This window comes from Rhinoderma darwinii, chromosome 10 (assembly GCF_050947455.1).
Source record: "Rhinoderma darwinii isolate aRhiDar2 chromosome 10, aRhiDar2.hap1, whole genome shotgun sequence".
Classification (NCBI taxonomy): Eukaryota; Metazoa; Chordata; class Amphibia; order Anura; family Rhinodermatidae; genus Rhinoderma; species Rhinoderma darwinii.
The window spans coordinates 2,393,226-2,416,064 of NC_134696.1; the positions used below are offsets into that span (position 1 = coordinate 2,393,226).

General features: G+C 43.3%; 2 protein-coding genes across 8 annotated transcripts in view; one reads left to right on the forward strand and one right to left on the reverse strand.

Moving 5' to 3' along the window:
* FLI1 (Fli-1 proto-oncogene, ETS transcription factor) overlaps nucleotides 1-22,146 on the reverse strand; it is a 58,641-nt gene extending 36,495 nt beyond the window's left edge. The window contains exon 1 of one of the 2 annotated variants that reach the window (XM_075839149.1): nucleotides 21,786-22,146. In XM_075839149.1, coding sequence (XP_075695264.1) covers nucleotides 21,786-21,818 — 33 coding nt within the window. In that variant the 5' untranslated portion in view covers nucleotides 21,819-22,146. Of the gene's footprint in view, nucleotides 1-21,406; nucleotides 21,532-21,785 lie in introns of those variants that run through there. The other variant, XM_075839150.1, reaches the window with a different exon arrangement.
* The window catches only part of ETS1 (ETS proto-oncogene 1, transcription factor), a 211,351-nt gene that overhangs the window by 42,796 nt on the left and 145,716 nt on the right, over nucleotides 1-22,839 (forward strand). The window lies entirely within an intron of this gene.

A 22,839-nucleotide genomic window follows, 5' to 3' on the forward strand; every position in this document is an offset into this window, starting at 1 on the left:
GTTTACAGGGAGAGACTGGGAGGCAGTACTATCTGTACCTACATCATTTACAGGGAGAGACACTGGGGCAGTACTATGTTTACCTACCACATTTACAGTGAGAAACAGGCAGGCAGTACTATCTGTACCTACATGATTTACAGGGAGAGACAGGGAGGCAGTACTATGTGTACCTACATCATTTACAGGAAGGAACTGGGAGGCAGTACTATCTGTACCTACGTAGTTTACAGGGAGAGACTGGGAGGCAGTACTATCTGTACCTACATCATTTACAGGGAGAGACACTGGGGCAGTACTATGTTTACCTACCACATTTACAGTGAGAAACAGGCAGGCAGTACTATCTGTACCTACATGATTTACAGGGAGGGAGTACTATCTGTACCTACATAATTTACAGGAAGGAACAGGGAGGCAGTACTATTTGTACCTACATAATTTACAGGGAGGCAGTACTGGCTTTAACACGTTTACAATGAGAAACAGGGAGGCAGCACTAGCCGTACCTACATTTACGGGGCGGGAATACTGTCTACCTACAAAATTTACAGGGTGAGACGGAGGCAGTACTATCTGTACCTACAACATTTACAGGGAGAGACAGCTGAGGAAATACTATTTGTACCTACATCATTTACAGGGAGGCAGTACTATCTGTACCTACATAGTTTGCAGTAAGATACAGGGAGGCAATACTATCCGAACTACATCATATACAGGGAGAGACAGTCGGACAGTACTATGTTTACCTACCACATTTAGAATGAGAAACCGGGAGGCAATACTATCCGTATCTACATCATTAGGGGGGGGGGGGGTGTACTGTCTGTACCTACAACATTAAGGCTATGTTCACACGGAGTATTTTGGGGGAGGAATATCTGCCTCAAAATTCCGTTTGGAACTTTGAGGCAGATATTCCTCTCCCTGCACGCCGTTTTTCGCCCGCGGCCATTGAGCGCCGCGGGCATAAAACAGCGGGAAGTACGCTTTCTCCTGCCTCCCATTGAAGTCAATGGGAGGTCAGAGGCGGAAGCGCCCGAAGATAGGGCATGTCGCTTCTTTTTCCCGCGAGGCAGTTTTACTGCTCGCGGGAAAAAGACGCCGACGCCTCCCATTGAAATCAATGGGAGGCGTTCTCGGGCCGTTTCTGCCGAGTTTTGCGACGCGGTTTCCGCGTCAAAAAACTCGGCAAAATACCCCGTGTGAACATAGCCTTAAAAGGGGGAGGCAGTACTGTCTGTACCTACATAGTTTGCAGTAAGAGACGGGGAGGCAATACTATCAGAACTACATAATTTACAGGAAGAGATGGGGTTGCAGTATTATCTGTACCTCTATCTGTTCCCATAGCAGGTTGACCACCATGTTACACTGACACCAAAGCTCAGAGGTCTTGCTAATCTTGGTGTCACAAGGTCTGTTGCTGGGCAAGAACCTCCAGCCTAATGCTAAATAAATAATTTAAAGTGTAACTAAACTTTCAAAAAAACTTCTGACGTGTCAGAGGTTTTCTGAAAGTTTAGTTACCCTTTAAATATGTTAACACTATTCAGGTAGGTGTAAAAGAAGGGGACTGTAATTAGAGAAGAATAAATACATGCATTGCACGAGTCGTTTTATTTGTCATCATTGCATAGAAATTGTTACTTCATTAATGAAAAGTACAAACATAAATGTAAAAAAAATAACATTTTACCAGTGCCCTGACCGTGCTGTACATCTTACCATCACAAACAAGAAGTTCACAATTATTTTTTTTTTGTCAGGACATTTTAACTACTAAACCAGAAGAATCTCCAGCTACACTAAAAAAAACATAAAGTTTTTTTATTAAATCTTCAGTATTCTGCTCTTCTAGAGTCACTTCTGTTTGATCCTGTGTCAAGAAGTTGCAAAGCTCTTCACTCCCACTATGAATGTATTGTGTAATGCTTGCTAAAAACTTGCGGTTTTAATACAATTTACCCAATAACTGTATGGTGTGACTCACTATTGCACTCAGTAGCAGGACTCTCTCCCCTTTTTTATTTCATCATTTATTGCATTTTTTGTCTGTTTTTGTGACTCTACGCTATGTTCTCCAGTGGAATATGCTGCTTTTTATATGAAGAATAATAGTCTACACGGTTTGTGTGGATTATATTTTGACATATGTTAACAGTTGTCACTTTGTAAATAGATGACATTACTTTTGTACTGATCCTTTTGATTTCATGCTGATTATGACTTACAGCCTGTAATATACCCCCAGAGCTGCACTCACTATTCTGATGATTGCTAATAAAAAAAATAGTCGGCAAGCTTGTCTTCAGACACGGCCCTAACAAAATTGGCCAAATTTAATAATCCAAAGGGCAGTTAGTCTTTTCTATGTCATATGACGGTACACAGTAGACAACACTTCCCAAAATGCAAATCTCCGGATCAAGCTATGTGCAGACACTGAACAAGGAGATTTTAGCTCTGAAGCCTTCAGAATAGTCTCTGCATATCTGTTGTGTAATACAGGATGTAACTCCGCATCAGTTGACGTTATGTTATGTATGTACACAGTGAAATGTTATGTACGTACGTACGTACGTACGTACGTACGTACGTACGTACGTACGTACGTACGTACGTACGCAGTGACTACACCAGCAGAATAGTGAGTGCAGCTCTGGAGTATAATACAGGATATAACTCAGGATCAGTACAGGATAAGTAATGTATGTACAAAGTGACTCCACCAGCAGAATAGTGAGTGCAGCTCTGGAGTATAATACAGGATGTAACTCAGGATCAGTACAGGATAAGTAATGTATGTACACAGTGACTCCACCAGCAGAATAGTGACCGCAGCTGTGGAGTATAATACAGGATGTAACTCAGGATCAGTACAGGATAAGTAATGTATGTACAAAGTGACTCCACCAGCAGAATAGTGAGTGCAGCTCTGGAGTATAATACAGGATAAGTAATGTAATGTGTGTACACAGGGACTCCACCAGCAGAATAGTGAGTGCAGCTCTGGAGTATAATACAGGATGTAACTCAGGATCAGTACAGGATATGTAATGTATGTACACAGTGACTCCACCAGCAGAATAGTGAGTGCAGCTCTGGAGTATAATACAGGATGTAACTCAGGATCAGTACAGGATAAGTAATGTAATGTATGTACACAGTGACTCCACCAGCAGAATAGTGAGTGCAGCTCTGGAGTATAATACAGGATGTAACTCAGGATCAGTACAGGATAAGTAATGTAATGTATGTACACAGTGACTCCACCAGCAGAATAGTGACCGCAGCTGTGGAGTATAATACAGGATGTAACTCAGGATCAGTACAGGATAAGTAATGTAATGTATGTACACAGTGACTCCACCAGCAGAATAGTGAGTGCAGCTCTGGAGTATAAAACAGGATATAACTCAGGATCAGTACAGGATAAGTAATGTATGTACACAGTGACTCCACCAGCAGAATAGTGAGTGCAGCTCTGGAGTATAATACAGGATGTAACTCAGGATCAGTACAGGATAAGTAATGTAATGTATGTACACAGTGACTCCACCAGCAGAATAGTGACCGCAGCTGTGGAGTATAATACAGGATGTAACTCAGGATCAGTACAGGATAAGTAATGTAATGTATGTACACAGTGACTCCACCAGCAGAATAGTGAGTGCAGCTCTGGAGTATAAAACAGGATATAACTCAGGATCAGTACAGGATAAGTAATGTATGTACACAGTGACTCCACCAGCAGAATAGTGAGTGCAGCTCTGGAGTATAAAACAGGATATAACTCAGGATCAGTACAGGATAAGTAATGTATGTACACAGTGACTCCACCAGCAGAATAGTGACCGCAGCTGTGGAGTATAAGGATAAGTAATGTAATGTATGTACACAATGGAGAGTCAGGCAGCACTCCAAAATAAAGGTGATACTTTTATTCCCACGTGTGACATTTCAGCTCCATGTGAGCCTTTCTCAAGCATTTCACAAGGCTAACACTGAGCTGAAACGTTGCATGTGGGAATAAAAGGATCACTTTTATTTTGGAGATTTTTGCCACGTCCCCTGTTGTAAGGTTATTTAGGATATAGTGTGTGATGGTGCACCCCTTTAAATACAATTTAAAACATGACAAAACCACAAAACATGACTCCTGATAATCAGATCTTTCTAAAGGGAAATGGCAAGTGTATATATAATAAAGTGACCCCGATCACCTGAGTGTACCGCTGATTGATTATAACCCCCATCATCGTTTACATAGAAAAAAAAATTGACATTGAAATAAAGGGAATGTTTCTCTTTCTGACCCTTCTCCCAACCTCAGTTTTTTGTTTTTTTTATGAGGACTTGTAGTTTTCCTCCCATTTATAATATTATGTAATATCCCCGGGTGACTTTGGCAAACAATAAATGAGTTCTTTACTCTGCTCAGGATAAAAGTCCATGAAAAAGGGAGGTGATCCCATCCATAGAATTTAGATAAGAACGGGCCGGTCTGGTGTTGACCAGACATGACTGATGTGTGAGGCCTCTAATGGCCCTATTACATGGTCCCAAATGGGCCATGAAAACGAGCGCCGATCAACAAGGCAGCTTGTTGATCGGCGCTCATTTGTTCCTTTCACAAGAAGCAATGATCAGTAATGTACGGGGACAGGTTACTACAATCTATCGTCCCCATACATTTCCATCATGTCGGCAGCACGTCTCCCTGTTTACACATGTGCTGCCGACAACGATAATATTTATTGCAGCATAAACGATACAATCAGCCCATGAACAAACGTTCGCTTGATCATCGGCTGATTGTTGCCCTGTATATGAACATTCGGGAACGAGTATTCATATGTTCAGATGTAAAAGTGCCCTAAGTCTAAAGTGGCTGATAAGTCCCTGATATTCTTTATTCGGTGGACTTTAAGCTATTGTTCTATGTCTGAGGTTCTGCCAAAATGTGGAAATGTTTACAAGAATCCAACGTCCAGTCCAGGACACGGCAATAACCAGAGAGGAGGCCACAACTGCTGCTCAGGTCCGGTTCACGTCCCTTTTTTTGTTTAGGACGTTGGCAAAGCTCTTGACGTACACACGACACGTGTCCATAGGGCTCTATTGTGTCCTTTTGGACTCTGGTCGGCATGTGCCAATATATCGCAAAAATAGGAAAAAACTTGGAATAGTATAGCCGACGTGTCATGACGTATTTGTTAAACAGACACTATTATAGTCTATGGGTGACGGATGCGTCTGTGTTTTATAGTCTATAATGGTATTCCTATAAACGAATACATCATGAAAAGGTTTATGAAAGTTCACGGCGTATCTATTAAACGGATACCATTATAGCCTAAGGGCTTATTTAGACGAACGTGTAATACGTCCGTGCAACGCGAGTGATTTTCACGCGCCTCGCACGGACCTATGTTAGTCTATGGGGCCGTGCAGATTGTCCGTGAGTTTCACGCAGTGTGTGTCCGCTGCGTAAAACTCACGACGTGTCCGATATTTGGGCGTTGTTTGCGCATCACGCACCCATTGAAAATCACCCGCAGCATACGGAAGCACTTCCGTGTGACGCGTGTGATTCGCGCAACAGCAGTAAAAAGTATGAATGAAAATAGAAAAGCACCACGTGCTGCAAACATACAAACAGAGTGTCATAATGATGGCGGCTGCGCGAAAATCACACTGCCACGCATCATACACGGCTGACACACGGAGCTGTTAAGTGCCTTTTGCGCGCGCAAAACGCCACGTTTTTTGCGCGCGCAAAAGGCACACGCTTGTGTAAATCCGGCCTAAGGGTGATAAATGCCTTTTTTATATGTCAGGAGCTTTTCTCAACGCATGCAGCATACGTAGACATTCGCCTTGGCTTTACTCTCCTCCATTATAAGATGCGTATTCTACCCGATCGTTGATCAGATTCCCATCCCCTGTAAATGACCCCGCAAGTCGTCTATTACGACTAATACATGTTGAGATATAAAAATATATACATTTTATTATAAATAGACATAACAGAATAAAAAGTTGACCAATAAAAAGTTGAGTCACACAATGAGAAAGGCGTCAACCTATGCTAGACCAAGAGAACCCCTGACGAAGGCATTTGCCGAAACGCGCGTCGGGTGTGGGCGTTGTTCCTTTGTGAGAGCATGACCTTTGGTATGTGCCTTCCTACATTTGTTAGCTATTTTACATTGGCAGGTTGATATGATCCAGTCCTTTGGTTTTTACAGCATTTCATCTCCGTTTCTCCAGTGATGTGTATCTGGAGTATTCACCATGTATTTATTTCATTTAGTATTGTACTTCTTGATTACCACTTCACATCCAGCAACTATTTGATGTACTTCGTATATGATTTGGCTGTTTCCCTTGGGCTTTGATATACATTGTGGGTGTCCTGCTGTAAATATGCATTACCATGCTGATTATACTCATTCATTCTCTTGGTCTAGCATAGGTTGACGCCTTTCTCATTGTGTGACTCATCTTTTTATTGGTCATCTTTTTATTCTGTTATGTCTATTTATAATAAAATTTATATATGTTTATATCTCAACATTTGTTGCTGAAGTTGATCATTTTTTCACTCTGTCGTGTTCTTCTAGCTGTGTATATGATCAATGCACCAAGTTTTACTTGGTCATTACTACAGATTTTTCATAGTGTTATCAACTTAAGGCAAACAGTGTAATTATACCTTGATGTTATTTACTGTACTATCACTATTGGATCATCCCTCCGTGGGTATTATCTTGGTTTTCATTACGACTAATACATGTAGTAACACTCGTACAGATAATGCATGTGTAGTAACCAACTAAAGCCTGTCCAATGGTTCAGCTATGATCTGAGCAACAATGGCTAAAAAATGTCACATAAATGTTTTTTTAATTAGGACGATCACAGAACAAAACCTGGTGATGTCATTCCCTTCAGAACATCCATTCTGACCATGATGAAGTATTGGCTCGGGCATTTGGGATACAGTTGTAGCAGTCGCTTCCTCCCATCCTATAGGCAGAGGTTCAGGCTGCGGACAGAGCTCCTGCATGTCCTTTATATGAGATATATTCTACTGTTATATGACGGTATGTGATGAGGCAGCAGATAATGGCTTCTGCTATGCAGTATACATTTGAGTCTATGGCATAACACCCGGTGTAGTCTCACTGCTGCCGGCTATATTTTGCTGTGAGGACGAAGATGTTGCACAAGTCTCCCTAATGTGTAATGTCGGTGTGAGCTGAAGCTCAGGACAACATGGGCCGCATTGTTAGGGTATGTTCACACTGAGTTTTTCTGCAGGTAGAAAATTTTGCCTGAAAAAATCTGCAACGTTTTTTTTTAAAGTGGTTTTGCACCACAGGCGGTTTTATATTGCGGCTTTTGCCGCGTTTTGGGACACCTTTTTTTTTAATCTATTTCTTCAACAGGGAAAGGGAAAAACCATGAGCGGTTTTTGACATAAAACACGTCGGCCGGTCGCAGTGTTTTTTTTCATCTACCAATAATTTCAACTGGGTTTTTGAGGCGGAAAACACCTCAAGATAGGGCATGATGCTGCTTTTTCCCGCTGGCGGTTTTTTTCTACTTGCGGGAAAAAACGCCTCCACCTCCCATTGAAAACAATGGGAGGCAATTTCGGACGTTTTTTTGCTGTGGCTTCCGCGTCAAAAAGAGTACAGGGCCTAAGACTGAATGATGTTGCACAAGTTGTTTTTGTATATAAATTGCTGTCCCTTTTTAGATGTCTCAAATTAGTACAACTGGAAAATGTGAACAGCATTTTTCCTTAGAAAAAAATCAATCCTGCCACTGCACAATAAAGACACATGGAGTATGGGTGGAACAAGTTTTCTGAGATGGGTATATCTATGAAACTGTTCAATAAGCTGAGATCTGTAGGGGCTGGCTTGGGTGGCTCGGGTCTTGGTTGGCTCGGGTCTTGGTTGGCTCGGGTCTTGGGTGGCTCGGGTCTTGGTTGGCTCGGGTCTTGATTGGCTCGGGTCTTGGTTGGCTCGGGTCTTGGTTGGCTCGGGTCTTGGGTGGCTCGGGTCTTGGGTGGCTCTTAGGAGCCCAGATGAGGCAGGTTGGATTTTATCTGACTGTTGTAATCTTCCTATGAAATATGCGGCACTAAATGTCGGGCACCCCCATCCCTCTTCCATTGGGATTAATTCGCACATTTGGATAAGGGGAACATGCATGTTAATGGGAGAATTGTTGGTGTTAATTGTTGGCTGAAGATCTTCTAGCAGATATTTGTATTGTATGTGATTCTCGCCAGCAGAGCAGACATGATGATTACTAATATTGCTTCATACTTAATGGTGTCCTGCCTCTTCCTGTACTTAGAAGACTAACGTTTATTGTGATCTTAAGAATAACTATTGTATTAACTAAGGACTTAGAACACTTCTCCCTCATAAGTGGCGGCTAAATATAAAACTGTGTTCAGTGCATGGCTCTACTACAGATGTCGGGTGAAAAAACAGGAAGTGGCTCTGATATTTTTAGAAGAAAAAAGAGAGAGCGAGAAACTAGTTTGTGAAGCGTTGATGGTGCAGATAGTTATTTTGATATTGTAAACCACAAACGTCAGTCTAGAAATTTCAGGACGATCCGAGGCCGCGGTTACTCTCCGTGCAAGATAACTAATAATTTTGCTGAACGTTTCCAGTTACTGACTCATATTTTTAAGTTGGGCTTGTAGCCCTGCTTGAACTCCACCAAGATCCAAATACCTCAAATACATACAGATGGGGCCGGTGATCCAACTACATATCAGCCTAACCCAGCGAGGGTCTGTAAACATGCACATGGTTTCTATAGAGAACTGTAGCGCTGCTTCCAATAGGATATAAAGCTATTCGTATTTCTGGCTCTTGAGACGTAGTAAGGAGCACAAATCTACTCCAGAATCACTGCTCCATGTAGCTGAGGTGAGAAAGCAGAAACTTCACAACTGCTTTCCAGTTACAGTCACAATAATTAACAACTGGCGTCTTAGCTGCAGGTATATAGCGCCCTATACACTTGCCATGATCAGGTCTGTAAATTGTGGGTACCACCCTGAAAAGGGCATTTCCAGCAGGAATGTCAGTGATATTTTATCCTGCTCTTGGCTCCATATCTAGACGTCATCCCTACTCGGACAGCCGTTACTTTTTGAGCCTCTATGGGGGATCTCTCTTGCTGCTGTTCTGTAACATCCATATTGCACAATGTCACCCAGTTTACATCCGGTCAGAGTCACTGTGTCATTTTGCAATGCAGGATTTGAGGTGAAGATTATTGGCTCCTTTTTGCACATGTGAAGCAAATGTCCAGTCATTGCATACAATTTCACTTGCAGAATAGGAATGATCATCTCAACACCAATTCATACAAGTATTTGGCAGCTTTATCAGTAGGTTTAGAGGTGCTGTAAATCTGTGACATTTTGTGGCCACTTCTGCGTGATTGGTTGACACTTGATGGAAAAGAGCAGCTTTGTTTTATAGATTGTGACTGCGTTGAATGGTTTGATGGGGTTTATGTTGTAAACTTGGCTTATTTGCTAAATGAAGGTTTTTAGAAGTTGCCAGTTTGGAATTTACTTTCCTGTTGATCAACCGTTTCAGGTAAAAGTAAAAAAAAGTTGCTTGAATATTCTGTGTCCTCTTGTTTCAGCAATAGACGGAGGGGGGGGGGTCTTTTTGTTCAGAATTTTGGCCAATCAGAAAAAAATGTAAAAAGTCTTAATATTGCGACGTCAATGAACATGTATTTAGCCTAAAAGTCAACAGTAAAGTGTCTAACCAAATATAAACCAATAAATAGTCTACATGTAAATGTTGTAGTGATATAGTTACACAGGTCGGATTTGTCAATGCATCTTACCCAAATTGTCTCAAAGTTGTGTTCTAGGCCGGGATCACACAGAGTTTTTTGCAGGTGGATAATCTGCCTCAAAATTCCGTTTGGAAGTCGCCTGCACGCCGATTTTCGCGGTGTTTTTCGCCCGCGGCTATTGATTGCTGCGGGCATAAAACGCTGCGAAATACGCTTTCTCTGCCTTCCATTGATGTCAATGGGAGGTCAGAGGCGTAACCGCACGAAGATAGGGCATGTCCCTTCTTTTACCCGCGAGAAAACCGCCTCTGCCTCCCATTGAAATCAATGTCTGGCATATTTTTTGACGAGTTTTTCGGCGCAGTTTCCGCGTAAAAAAAACTCAGTGTGAACCCAGCCTTATAGTATTGGTCATGAAACCCTGATTGCTATGCGAAGGGGGTGGTTTAGGTCCCGACCATTTCTTTTTATAGCAGGAAAAGGATGGAAGAGTTAGTGTCTCATAGTAATAGTATCCTGGTTTTACATCCCCATTAGAATCCCATATCTGAAGCAAGAACCCCCTGCCCATCCTTTTGAACCCCACTATTCAGGCTGATACAACATATTGGGCTTTTAATAACTTTCACACAATTTTGTCCACCGTTTTTTGTTTTTTTGTTGTTTTTTTTTACATTATTTGACCATTAAAACTCTGTAATTGTCGCCTTCTTTGCTGTTCATACAATGTGGCAGACGCTGGCGTGAGTCTATAAATATATGTAATGTTTTTTCCTTGCTGTTTGAATTAAGAAGGTTAAAATCCAGTACGGATTTTACCGCTTCTCCTTCTATACCACCATTCACACCATAAACCGCTGCTCCTTCTATACCAGTCCTGCCATACACATAAAGTATCCTATTCATATATAGGCATCCATCTGTTATAGAAAATGTACAGGGTACGAAAACTCTGCGCCTCCTTTCATAGCAGACGCCACTCTGTAATCTCGCTCCCTATTGTTCACGATGCTGCGGTCGGACTAATATGGGATGGGACATAGGAAAAGAAGGTCAAATGTTCCCTTTTGTTCTGTCAGAGGAAGTAGATCAGGAAGAGCTGGATGTGTCTTGCGGAAGTCTCGCTGCTGCTGATAAGGGAACCCAGCTGAGGCGGCATGGGATGCAGCGAGAAGACTATCAAACTCTAGAAGAACAAACTATAATAGAGCAAATGTGACTTCTAAAGTGACATTAACTCTTCAATTGCCAATTCCTGCCTCATCGTATGAAGTTTAACCCCTACATGGGCTACACAACATGAATAGGTCCGCTAATAAACCATAGGCCATGTGTATTTTCTACCCGATGAATTTTTTCTATGCTCAATACTGCGCGAGGTTCAGGATCGGACAGACTGTTTCACAAGAATGGTAAATGCCGGGGTGCGCCACAGTTCTGGTTCTAGAGACATTCTGTACCCAAAACAGCACAAAACCCGGCACTTTACACCCATAAGAAATAGATCAGTAACCTACAACACAGGCCAAAGAACAACCAGACGCAGCACTAAATATGATATAAATCCTTGTAGTTCCAGGGAACTTAAGTGTCATTGAAAAGCTTCTCTATCAGAAGGTGGACACTTCCTATTGAGTGTTAAGACACTTTTTACGCAGGCCAATGATTGGGCGAACCCGTACGAACGCTCGCTCCCGATCATTGTCCTAGGTAAACAGGTCAGTCATCAGCTAACAAACAAACAAACGCTCCATTGACGGATATTTGATTATTTTATGCAGCCTGCAATATGGTCGCTTGTCGGCAGCACATCTTCCTGTGTAGACGGGATAAGCTGCCGACTAGATGTGAATGTATGGGAACAAGCGATCATATTACCAAATTATTCATCCCCATATATTCTGGTTATTTCTCCATGTAAATGGAGCAAATGAGCGCCGATCGGCACTCTGTATTATTGATTGACGTTCATTAATCATAGACATAATAGCCATGTGTAAAAATGGTCATAGATGTAACAGATTTTCACACAAAATTACCTTAAATTACTATGTTATTCCATGTAAAAAGTTGGCACTTTGTAAATACATGACATTACTTGGGCTCTGTTCACATCTTCGTTGAAGGCCACATTCAAAGCAGCCATCACATATTCCATCAGAAAGAATATTGCAGCATGCAGAGCTATTTTTCCCAGCAGCCATGGCGACACCCAATGTACCCCATTATAAATCAATGGCACCTTTTTTCTTATCGTGTGACCGATCCTTTACACCTTGAATTCCGTTTTTTACATCCTATGACAAAACAGATGAACGGAGTTCACAACGCAGAATATTATTTTGTACTGATCCTGAGTTACATCCTGTATTATACTCCAGAGCTGTACTCAATATTCTGCTGGTCACTATGTACATACATTACATTACCGCCGCAAAAAACGGCCGAAATTGCCTCCTATTGTTTTCAATGGGAGGTGGAGGCGGTTTTTTTCTCGCTAGCAGAAAAAAACGCTCGCGGGTAAAAGAAGCAACGTGCCCTATCTTGGGGCGTTTTCCGCCTCAAAAACCCCATTGAAAAAAATGCCACGAATGGCCGACACTGTTTTTTACGCTTTTTTTTTGGCGAGTTTTATGTAAAAAAAAAACTTGCGGTTTTTTCCTTTGCCTATTGACGAAATAGGTTATAAAAAAATACGGCAAAAAACGTGTCAAATGCCTCTGGTGCAAAACATCTTTAAAAAAACTGGAGCTGATTTTTCCAGGCAGAATTTTCTGCCTGCAAAAAAACTCAGTGTGAACAGGGCCTAACAGTTCAATAATGACTTATAACATCCAGATTAACAATAATTTATAAAACTTAAGTGACTCTTTCTTTTGCTTAAAGTCTATGGAAACCTTTTGAAAATGTTTACTTACTAAAACAATGTATCATGGTGTTTAGTGCAACTTTGTAATTTATTTTTATTAATAAAAAATTAAACTTTTTGAGATACAGCTTCTGTATATCCTGTATACATAGAAGCTGCATCTTGCTCTGAAAAGCAAATCCGTCAGGTCAGCGGGACTGACGGCTTCGGTGACAGCGGGTCCTGTGTGTCTCTGACATGCAAGATCCACCTGTTATCAATCACTATTCGTTGGAGGTACAAAATCAGAGGCAGCGATTTACCGTCAGTCCCGCTGATCGTACGGATTTGGAACGGGTATTTTTACCCACCACCTAATCTGTGAGTATGGCCTTTTTCTGTGGTTTTAATTATATTCTATGTCCCATTTTTTTTTTTTTTCTTAGATTTTGGAACGAAAAGTTCCAGGTAGGGACTCGCAAGTGTGGGGATCCGTGACGTGGATTGCGAGCTTGCGTTTTTTTGGCCAAAACAACAACTAATACCCCATGTTTTCTCATGGTTACTTACATTGTATATACTTTTTTTCAGGACGCGCCCAGGTCTTATGATGCTGGGATAGCCTGGTGTGCGGATGTTTGGCACTGCATGCAGGGCAGCCCGCTCTCTTACAATATGGGCGTTATAAATAGGCTGCTATTCGGCGATATATGCTGTGCCTCACTATCCAAACACTATGCCTCCATGTTTACACACTACACTCACGTTTTTGTTTCACTCACAGCCCTGATCTCTACACACTACACTTAATCATGTCCCCTATACCTCACATGTGCACTATACACAGTACTTTATTATTTATTATTACTACACATTTACTTCCATGCCCAACACACCACTCCCCTCAAGGTTAGTGGGAGTGGCTATCATTATTTAAACACACCTGGGCACTTCCCATCAACAGCATTCTCTGACCTGGTTGCGTCCTGTTTGGAACGGGTATTTTACCCACCACCTAATCTGTGAGTATGGCCTTTTTCTGTGGTTTTAATTATATTCTATGTCCCATTTTTTTGTATATCTAGGATACAAAGCAGCTGTATCTCAAGTTAACATTTTTTTTAAATAAATAAAATTTTAACCGTTGCATTAAACACCATATTACATTATATCTTCAAAGGTGTGCAGTTACTTAGTGTCTTGATACTCATTATGAGCACCATTGGCCTTCCTGGCTTCTTCTCTAGTGCCCTCCCAGCCAGTACAGACAGGGGAAACGTTTATTTATTTATTTTTATTTATTTCAGTTACTTATATAGCGCCAACATATTACGCAGCGCTGTACAGAGGTCCACTTTTTTACTGTCCCCATTGGGGCTCACAATCTAAATTCCCTATGGGTATGTTTTTGGGGTGTGGGAGGAAACCGGAGTACCCGGAGGAAACCCACGCAAACACGGGGAGAACATACAAACTCCATGCAGATGTTGTCCTTGGTTGGATTTGAACCCAGGACCCCAGTGCTGCAAGGCAATATAGTCAAGACATTGACAAGGTTAGAAATAATGATTTTTATTTGAAATAATAATTTTCTCCTTCAGACTTTGCTTTGGTCGCTCCATTTGCAGCAATTCCAGCATTGCAGACCTTTGGCATTCGAGCTGTTAATTTGCTGAGGTAATCGGGAGAAATTTCCCCCCATGCTTCCAGAAGCCCCTCCCACAAGTTGGATTGGCTTGATGGGCACTTCTTGCGTACCATACGGTCAAGCTGCTCCGACAAAAGCTCTATGGGGTTGAGATCTGGTGACTGCGCTGGCCACTCCATTACAGATAGAATACCGGCTGCCGGCTTCTTCCCTAAATAGTTCTTGCATCATTTGGAGGTGCTTTGGGTCATTGTCCTGTTGTAGGATGAAATTAGCTCCAATCAAGCGCTGTCCACAGGGTATGGCATGGCGTTGCAAAATGGAGTGATAGCCTTCCTTATTCAAAATCCCTTTTACCTTGTACAAATCTCCCACTTTACCCCAGACCATCACATGACCTCCACCATGCTTGACAGATGGTGTCAGGCACTCTTCCAGCATCTTTTCAGTTGTTCTGCGTCTCACAAATGTTCTTCTGTGTCATCCAAACACCTCAAACTTCCATTCGTCTGTCCATAACACTTTTTTCCAATCTTCCTCTGTCCAATGTCTGTGTGCTTTTGCCCATATTAATCTTTTCCTTTTATTAGCCAGTCTCAGATATGGCTTTTTCTTTGCCACTCTGCCCTGAAGGCCAGCATCCCGGAGTCGCCTCTTCACTGTAGACGTTGACACTGGCGTTTTGCGGGTACTATTTAATTAAGCTGCCAGTTGAGGACCTGTGAGGCGTCTGTTTCTCAAACTAGAGACTCTAATGTACTTGTCTTGTTGCTCAGTTGTGCAGCGGGGCCTCCCACTTCTCTTTCTACTCTGGTTAGAGCCTGTGTGTGCTGTCCTCTGAAGGGAGTAGTACACACCGTTGTAGGAAATCTTTAGTTTCTTGGCAATTTCTCGCATGGAATAGCCTTCATTTCTAAGAACAAGAATAGACTGTCGAGTTTCATATGAAAGCTCTCTTTTTCTAGCCATTTTGAGAGTTTAATCGAACCCACAAATGTAATGCCCCAGATTCTCAACTAGATCAAAGGAAGGTCAGTTTTATAGCTCCTCTAAACAGCAAAACTGTTTACAGCGGTGCTAACATAATTGCACAAGGGTTTTCAAGGGTTTTCTAATCATCCATTAGCCTTCTAACACAGTTATCAAACACAATGTACCATTAGAACACTGGAGTGATGGTTGCTGGAAATGGGCCTCTATACACCTATGTAGATATTGCATTAAAAACCAGACGTTTGCAGCTAGAATAGTCATTTACCACATTAACAATGTATAGAGGGGATTTCTGATTCATTTAATGTTATCTTCATTGAAAAAAACTGGGCTTTTCTTTCAAAAATAAGGAAATTTCTAAGTGACCCTAAACTTTTGAACGGTAGTGTGTGTGTGTGTGTATATATATATATATATAGAGTGATAATATATGTGTGTATATTGTTGATAATGAAGTTTCAAAAAAGTGTATGCTGTATGTGAGGTGGCGGACCTCTTAATTTATATTCATATAATTCCCAAAAGTCCCACATGGAACAGTAAACGTAGAGACTGTACAAAAGGAAACCGCAGAACCTGTGAACTCCAACTTGTTGACTGTTGTTATACTGCAGGTTCTCATGTGGTTTACTGGATATCCTACTGTGCTCAGTGATCTCATAGGGGTCCTATGGGGGACATACAGTTCATACAATCAACTCTGCTAGACGATTGTGAATTATTCTCATTCACTCCCCAACAACAAGAAGTTTCTTGCAGCTTTATTTTATATTTAGCTGATCTCCTACAGATTTTCCCTTTCACCCCGACTAAAGCGCCAAGTCCAACAACCAAAAATTAATCTCCATTTGTTTTCCAGAATGTAAACTTACAATTCCAGTCCTTTCAGATGAGTTCATCATCCTAGAATCAGTGTGTGGGGAAAACTTCTGTCTCTGACTCAAGTCCAAATGTAGTGATTATGAAACCTCAGCGATCCTGATCCGGATAAGTGGCTTTATATTGGTCCGTGTCATTTCTAGTCTTTCTCTGAAACAGAACTCAACAATTTGGGAATGCCGCTTGTCTCTTTAGCAGCCCCTTGGTAAACTTCATCCATTAGATGTTGCGTTAAGACAGAACATCAGCTCAAGGAAGGTGAGGATCATCGTAAAACAAAAGCATCATTATTGACTATAACAGTTCCAACCTGTACAACATCTATGTTCCTCACTCAACCTGCAGTACAATATAGGACTATTCATTCTAGTCCTAGTGGTAATAACAGAGGGCCCCCGACCCCCTCGTAGCCAGGCAGCTAGTTTTTGTGATTGTTAATGTCTAATCCTTGCAAGGTGTTACTGTTGATGTAAAAATGGCTCCATGTCTGTTCACCTTTAGATCCTGCAGCTCTTGTTCTAGCCATAGGCATTACATGGTGGGCTGAAAGTCCTTTACTAGGACATGCATGCTCTGATTTCCCTGCATTTGTACTTGGCAAATAGCACATCTATATGGGGTACAGAGATTGGAGTTGTTACCAATGGGGGGTCCATAGAGTCGTCTGCATCATGAAAAAAAACGCAGTACTATAAATGTCACATGATGGTTGGGGGCCCTGACACAGATCTTGCACCTTAGGCCAGGAGCCAGGCCTACTCCTTCATCACCAGCACAGCGGGGGTCTAATCCTTCACTGTTCATGTCATCACGTCAAAATGCTGGAAAATCTCTGTGATTTCAAGAACTACTGGTCATCAGTAAAGCCCCTTTTACACAGGCCAATTATTCATACAACGCTCGTCGCTGATAACTGCGATCAGCAGATGGATGAGCAAACAGTCGTTGATCTGCTGATCGTTTTTGTTTTTAAAAAGTAAAAGATTAATGTGGTCGGTGGCACATCACCCTGTGTAAACAACGACGTGCTGCCAACATGATGATAATGTATGGGGATGAGCAATCGGAGTAACAACGGCTCGTCCTATATTAGCTCCATGTGAAAGGAGCAAGCGGGCGCCGATTAACGAGCTGTCTAGTTGATCGGTGCTCGTTTACACGGCCCAGGACCTTTTGGCGTGATATTTCCCAATACATAATTGTTACCTATTGTTGCAATGGGCCAAAATCTAAGACCTTTTATGGCCAGTTACAATTATTTATCCCAGCCCTGCAGTAACACATTTGAAGAGTCTCTAGATATGTGGGAATATTTGGGTCTTGAGTTTACTCTGGAAGTAGTTTTAATGGAACCAAATATCCAATGACGAGTCACTACGTCCACACATTTTTATTGTTTATGTGAGGTGCTTAGAATGGCCATTAGTGGTGTCTAAAATAGGGGACCCCCTTTTTCCTGAAGACCAGTGTGCACAGCAAAAAATTCTAATTTTAACATTTGAGGATATTTCCATCAGCGCTTACCCAAACCAAACTGGTTGTTCTATAATCTCTGCACATGGGCCTTTACTGTAGAAAAATCCTCAGTGAGCAGCAAAGATGAGCTCAGGAGTACAGGAGCATCCTGGCCATGGGTGGACTGGGAGCCCAGATGTAGCTCCTGACTCATGGCAGCCATTTATACTCTCCTGCCCAGATTTATTGACCTTTTAAGTGAGTTCCATGCAAATGACCCGTGCAATAAAGATGTAAGATGCGAGACATTTGCATAAAACCCTCAAAAACATCCATGGGTGCAAATAGATGAATCAGAAGCAGGAGACAGGACACTGGACACGACTACCACCGGTCCGTGAAGTTCAATAACTTCCATGAAGGAGGATTTGTCAGATGAACTGTCATTCACTGAAGTGCCTCTTCCCTGCCAATCCCTGGTGTTATTTACAATACATACTCCACATTTCCCTCCTCTAGACATCTGTAGTTCTTAACGCAAGGCCGGCTGACCACCCTATATTTCTTTAGTAGGTAAAACATTGTTTGGTTATTTTTTTTTTTTTTTCTAAATCCATAAGATGTTGCCCCTTTAATGGCACCCAAGGCAGCGGTATATCCATTTATCCTTTATCCCAGCCTTGACCAGAGGAAGTATTAGTGATTGGAAGTTGTGCCGCCATGACTCTTGAGGTTTAGCAGTCCTTAAAGGGTGGATTCACATGTGACAAATTTTGTTGTAGAAATGTTTGCACCTGAAAATCTGTTCTACTCAACTGAATGTAACTTGTAGAAATCGATGCACCTGCTGCAGAAACAACCGCATGCAGACAAATTTAACTAGTTTTCAGTTGCAGAAGTTTCTGCAACAAAATCTGCCGTGTGTGACTGCACCCAAGGACTTCTCAACCTCAAGAGTCATGGCGGCACAACTTCCCCATGTGACTGCTGACTAAGCACCGCTGAAGTAGAAGGGTCAACTACGTGTTCATGTATGAGATTTTATCACCGGTTTTATCTATACGGAACAAAACACACATTCTGCATTGCACCTAAACCTTTCTGAGGAAATGTTACCCAAAATGCACCCCCCCCCCCTTTACTGATTCCTCCCATCACATCTGCTACTTTCTAAAAGAAAACATCACTTTGTCATTCAGAGATATCTGCAGTTACTGATCTAATCACACATTTCACTTGGTGCAGTTTGTTATTTCTTAACTGTATTTTCCATCAGGTCAGCAGATTTCAATGTACCAGAGGCGCAGACGAGCCCAATTCTCATCAGCTCAGTCTGTGGGCACAGGCGTTTTTAGATGCAGATCCCCGTAACCATTTCCTTGCCATAGTAAACGGACTTAGAAACCATGAAATAAACCTGATGACCTCTGCAGACCCCACACCTGCTCACTTATCACGTTAATCATTTATAAAATGATTTCATTATGATAGAAACAGAATTACATACACAGTGCGCACAAATAAACCCAATATATGTCAACGCAGGTTCATTTCTGATCATTTTTCTGTGGCACACATCTGGATGTATTGTTATTATAAACCGGGTCGGGGTCATTACATGGTTCTTTTTGCTGTGCATGAAGGTACATACAGACTGTTAATATTTCTTTGCGATCACGAGACCCGTTATTGTACGCTTCATATAGACGGTAAATTGTGCTCTGGGTGAAGCAGCAGTGAGTCCCCATCTCACACACCCATTGTGGGCATACAGCCATGTGTTACACTGACAACTTCCTCTGCTGCTTGTCTCAAAGAAACAGACAGAGCTTGATGCTCTACATCAGTTCTGGGGCTGCTGCCTGCACTTCAGCCCACTCTGAAACACCAAACCGCCAAGAGAAACCATATTCTGCCCTAGGCCTAATATGCTGCCCGCTCTGTCCAGTGTTCTACCCACTCTGTCCACTCTGCCCAGCGTTCTGCCCACTCTGCCCTAGGCCTAATATGCTGTCCACTATGCCCAGCGTTCGGTCCACTCTGCCCTAGGCCTAATATGCTGTCCACTATGCCCAGCGTTCGGCCCACTCTGCCCTAGGCCTAATATGCTGCCCCCTCTGTCCACTATGCCCAGCGTTCGGCCCACTCTACCCTAGGCCTAATATGCTGTCCACTATGCCCAATGTTCTGTCCACTATGCCCAGTGTTCTGTCCACTATGCCCAGTGTTCTGTCCACGATGTCCAGTGTTGCGCCCACTATGCCCAGTGTTCTGCCCACTCTGTCCACCATGCCCAGTGTTCTGCCCACTCTTTCCACCATGCCCAGTGTTCTACCCACTCTGTCCACCATGCCCAGTGTTCTGCCCACTCTTTCCACCATGCCCAGTGTTCTGCCCACTCTGTCCACCATGCCCCGTGTTCTGTCCACTATGCCCAGTGTTCTGCCCACTCTGTACACTATGCCTAGGGTTCTGCCCACTCTTCCCTAGGCCTAATATGCTGCCCCCTCTGTACCGTGTTCTGCCCACTCTGTCCACTATGCCCAGTGTTCTGTCCACTATGCCCAGTGTTCTGCCCACTATGCCCAGTGTTCTGCCCACTCTATCCTAGGCACAGTGCTATGCTCCCACTCTGCTAAGCCAGTGTTTTGGCCTTCTGGTAGCTAGGGCTCACTCCATACCTTCTTTTGGCTATGCCCAGTGCTCTACTCCCTCTTTTCACTACATTTAGTGGTCAGCCCCTTATAATAATAATGCCCAGTGCTGCCTGTCTCCCTGCAAGTGGTGCCAGTGTCCTGCTTTCTCTTCTAGCTAGGCCCAGCAGCACTCTGCCCCCCCCCCCACCCCCTCTGACTGCCAGGCCCAATACTTTTCTCCATTACTAAACTGTTTGCCCTCTGCCCCTTTTTGTCTTCTCTGCTCTCCACCTCTTTTGTGCTCGTTGCGGTCTGTTGTGCCCACATTCTGCTAGGGCTGAAGACCAGTGGCTATTTTACAAACCTCACCAGTCATTTGATGTGGTATATGAAGTATTGTCCTTGTCAATGGTTTACGACGCAAGGGGATTATATAGGTTCTCAGAGCAGCAAGATCTTTACTGAACATCATGATCCCACCTCATCTCCTGGAGATGCCACAAGATATAAGAAGTAATACAGTAATGTAAGAACCAACGCATAGAAAGCTCAAGAGAGTGATGTCCTACTAATCTACACTGTACCCCATGTAGATATATAGGGGATGATCATCTATATACATAGGACAGAAGGATGGTGACATATACCTAGGGGACAGCTGATCTAGTCTAAATACATCTGGGATAGATGATATTGAGATAGAGATATATATATATATATAATCTGATAGATATTAGTGATGACCTATACCTGAGAGAGAGGACATAACCTATATACATAGCAAAGCACAGACCTTGTACAGCAACTCTGGAGGTTGCATTGTACCGGAGTCCCAGCTGTGTATGGAGTGTGTCGCCCACACAGTGGCCGGGTTGCACAAAACTGTGACTGCCTAATTACTGTGTCAGGGGTTCAAGAGAGATGGAGGAGCAACAGATTTGGAGGTGTTAATGGAAAGCGGGGGCTTGTAGCCTCAGGGAGGTGCTGGAGAGGGGCAGGCGGAATAATCGGTACACAGGCAGCCTGCGGAGGAGGGGGGTACAGGGTCAGTGATGGGGGTCCGGCAGAGACGTGGCGCTCTCTTACCTTGATGGTCCCGTCCATGGGGAGCTGAATACAGAAGAGGCCAGTGATGTCCCGCACATTGACCCGGTTATACGGCGCCCCAGCCCCGCTGTTCCTCTGCCTTCTGTCTCTGCCTCCCCTGACTCTTCACCGGATGAAAGCTTTTTTTGGTCATTTTGGGAAGTGAAGTCACTGCCTGCGCATCTACATCACATACAGACAGGATATATGTGCCCGGAGATAAGAGCCCCCACATCAGCAGCATTGTGCCCCCCCCCCCCCACTACAACTACAAGGAAACTTCTATCACTCCCCGTACAAGCTTGTGGCCCCCTGATCTATAGTGGAAGCTCCAGACATGAGGTGGACGGGACGCGATCTCTTATTATTTCTCACCGACCTTTCTGTGCTCCACCAGTTTCTTCAGATGCATTATATCTGTCCAGTGTAATCCACAATGTTAGATCCAACAGGACAGGTACAGGGGGGCAAGGTGAGGGTCCTCCAGGATCAGGGCACAAAGTGAGGGTCCTCCAGGATCAGGGCACAGAGTGAGGGTCCTCCAGGATCAGGGGACAAAGTGAGGGTCCTCCAGGATCAGGCACTAGGAACAAGGTGATGATCGTGCAGGATAAGGTGAGATCCTCGAGGATCAGGTACAGGGGGATAGGATTAGGGTCCTCCGGGTTCAGGGCATCAGGTACCCATTTGTCTGGGGTCTGGGCCTCTCGTTGCTTCTTTCTCGTCCGCCTCTGCATGAAATTAACCTCATCAATTCTAGTGCAATTTCCAGCGCAGCTGCGGGGCAGGGGGTGTGGGGGCTCTGGTCGCTGTAGGTAAGGGAGGGAGGGTCTGTCTCCATCCATGTAGACTGGGGGAGGAGGGAGATGGAAAGGGGACTCAGCCCCCCTCCTTATGTCTGCTCCACAATCCAGGGGTCTGCATCCAGGTCCCCAGAGTCCGCCACATCTGGATGCTGCTTGCGGGGTCATTTCTCCTCTTGCCTGGGGCCACTAGAGCATCAACGGTGGAGTCAAAGCCCATTAACCCTTCAGCAGCTTGTGAAGGTTTATAATAAAACCAGGCAATACATAGCTGTGAAGTACTACAAGTCTCAGCCTGATGGTCGAATATCTGGAGGTGATGGAGGTCGCTCTGAGGTTATGTGGGTGTCTGAGGGGAATGGAGTCATAAAACATATTAGAACAGACTTTAAATGCCAAAGTCCCACACACGAAGGGACTCCCTAAAGAATATGTATATATATATATATATATATATATTTTCTAGACCGATACACAGAGGTGTGATCATATGGACCCCCTCACCACTCAGCAGCTCTACAGGAAAGAGAGAAGACTGATGAACCAGGAGGGTTAGGATGATCAGAGATATATGTATTAAACAGAAAAAGTGATTATAAATGGCGAAATAAGATAAAATCTCGGAGACCC